This window comes from Otolemur garnettii, unplaced genomic scaffold (genome assembly GCF_000181295.1).
Source record: "Otolemur garnettii isolate 467f Iridium unplaced genomic scaffold, OtoGar3 scaffold00310, whole genome shotgun sequence".
Lineage (NCBI taxonomy): Eukaryota > Metazoa > Chordata > Mammalia > Primates > Galagidae > Otolemur > Otolemur garnettii.
Genome location: NW_003852705.1, coordinates 441323 through 442601, shown reverse-complemented (window position 1 = coordinate 442601; position 1279 = coordinate 441323). Strand labels below are relative to the sequence as shown.

Below are 1279 nucleotides of genomic sequence, written 5' to 3'. Positions count from 1 at the left end.
ATATATTAATTTTTCTATTTATGATAATGACCTTTGTTACTAAACCTACATGGACTATACTTTGAAATCTCAATGGACTTATAGTATTCGACTACTTTAGAAATATGAAACATGGGCTTTGAAGTTAAGGTAGATTGGTTTCAAGGTCTATTTCTATTATATAACCTTAATCAAATTACTTAACCTATCTGAGTACTAGTTTTCTCAGCTATAAAATGAATATAATTTTAGCACTCAACTCATAATACTATTATTGTGGAAATTAAATGATAAAACTATTATTCTCATGTTCAGAACATAAGTGCTTAAGAGTTGATTTTTTTTTATAATTTATGAGGAGTGGCAGGTGAAGGAGTTTAATTAAGTGTCTTAGAAATATATAGCAATAGTAAATTTTACTTTATAAAGAGTGGGAGACAGGTTCTAAAGATAGAATGTTGCCCATTACTCTAAAAAGGCTAAACAAAAATCAAAATGTTAACAAAATTTAATTTCTCAAAAGCTTAATAACATAGAAATCACTTAATGTTGGTCAGAACATAACTCTAATGACCTTTACCCATTCAGTGTGGGCCTATTAGACTTGTACTTTCAATTTTTTTCTTAATCTTGTGCCAAAGCACTAGAGTACTATCATTCAGTAATTTACTGAATGATAATGATTATCATTACTGAAAAATATAATAGCTCAAAAACCTATCTTACCAATAGATCTTTACTATATAAAAGAGTATGATGACTGAATATATATATGAGACAATAAAAAATAAAATATTAACTTACAAGTTCCATCAAATGTCTGAGGTGCCCAATTTCTTCAGGAAGTGAGACCAATTTGTTATTACTTGCAATTAGGACTTTCAGTGGTAAACTGCACAAGTGTACTGGCAATGTTGACAGTTGGTTGCGACTAAATAGGTCCATAGGAAGAAAGAGTCAGATCTTAGCACTTAAGAAAAATTTTCCATCTTTCTCATTCTATACTCAGTAAAACAATATGAATATTGCAAAGAAAAGAACAGGATATTAGATTTGAGTTCTAGGCTTCAATTCATCAGTTGTCAGTTTTATGGTTATAGGCACAGCTTTGGACTTATCTGCATTACAGAGATTCCTCCTATATTGCAAGGCTCTTGCACAAATAAAACTCCTTCATAAAGGCTCAGTGCCTGTAGCTCAAGCAGCTAAGGCGCCAGCCACATATACCACAGCTGGCAGGTTTGAATCCATCTGGGCCTGCCAAACAACAATGACAACTGCAACCAAATAATTGCCGGGC

At 32.0% G+C, this 1279-nt stretch overlaps 1 protein-coding gene across 3 annotated transcripts in view; it reads right to left on the bottom strand.

The window, feature by feature from the left end:
• LRCH3 (leucine rich repeats and calponin homology domain containing 3) overlaps nt 1-1279 on the bottom strand; it is a 126981-nt gene that overhangs the window by 78784 nt on the left and 46918 nt on the right. For all 3 annotated transcript variants that reach the window (XM_023509011.1, XM_023509013.1, XM_023509012.1), the window contains exon 3: nt 784-910. In XM_023509011.1, the coding sequence (XP_023364779.1) occupies nt 784-910 (127 nt within the window). The remainder of the gene's footprint in view (nt 1-783; nt 911-1279) is intronic.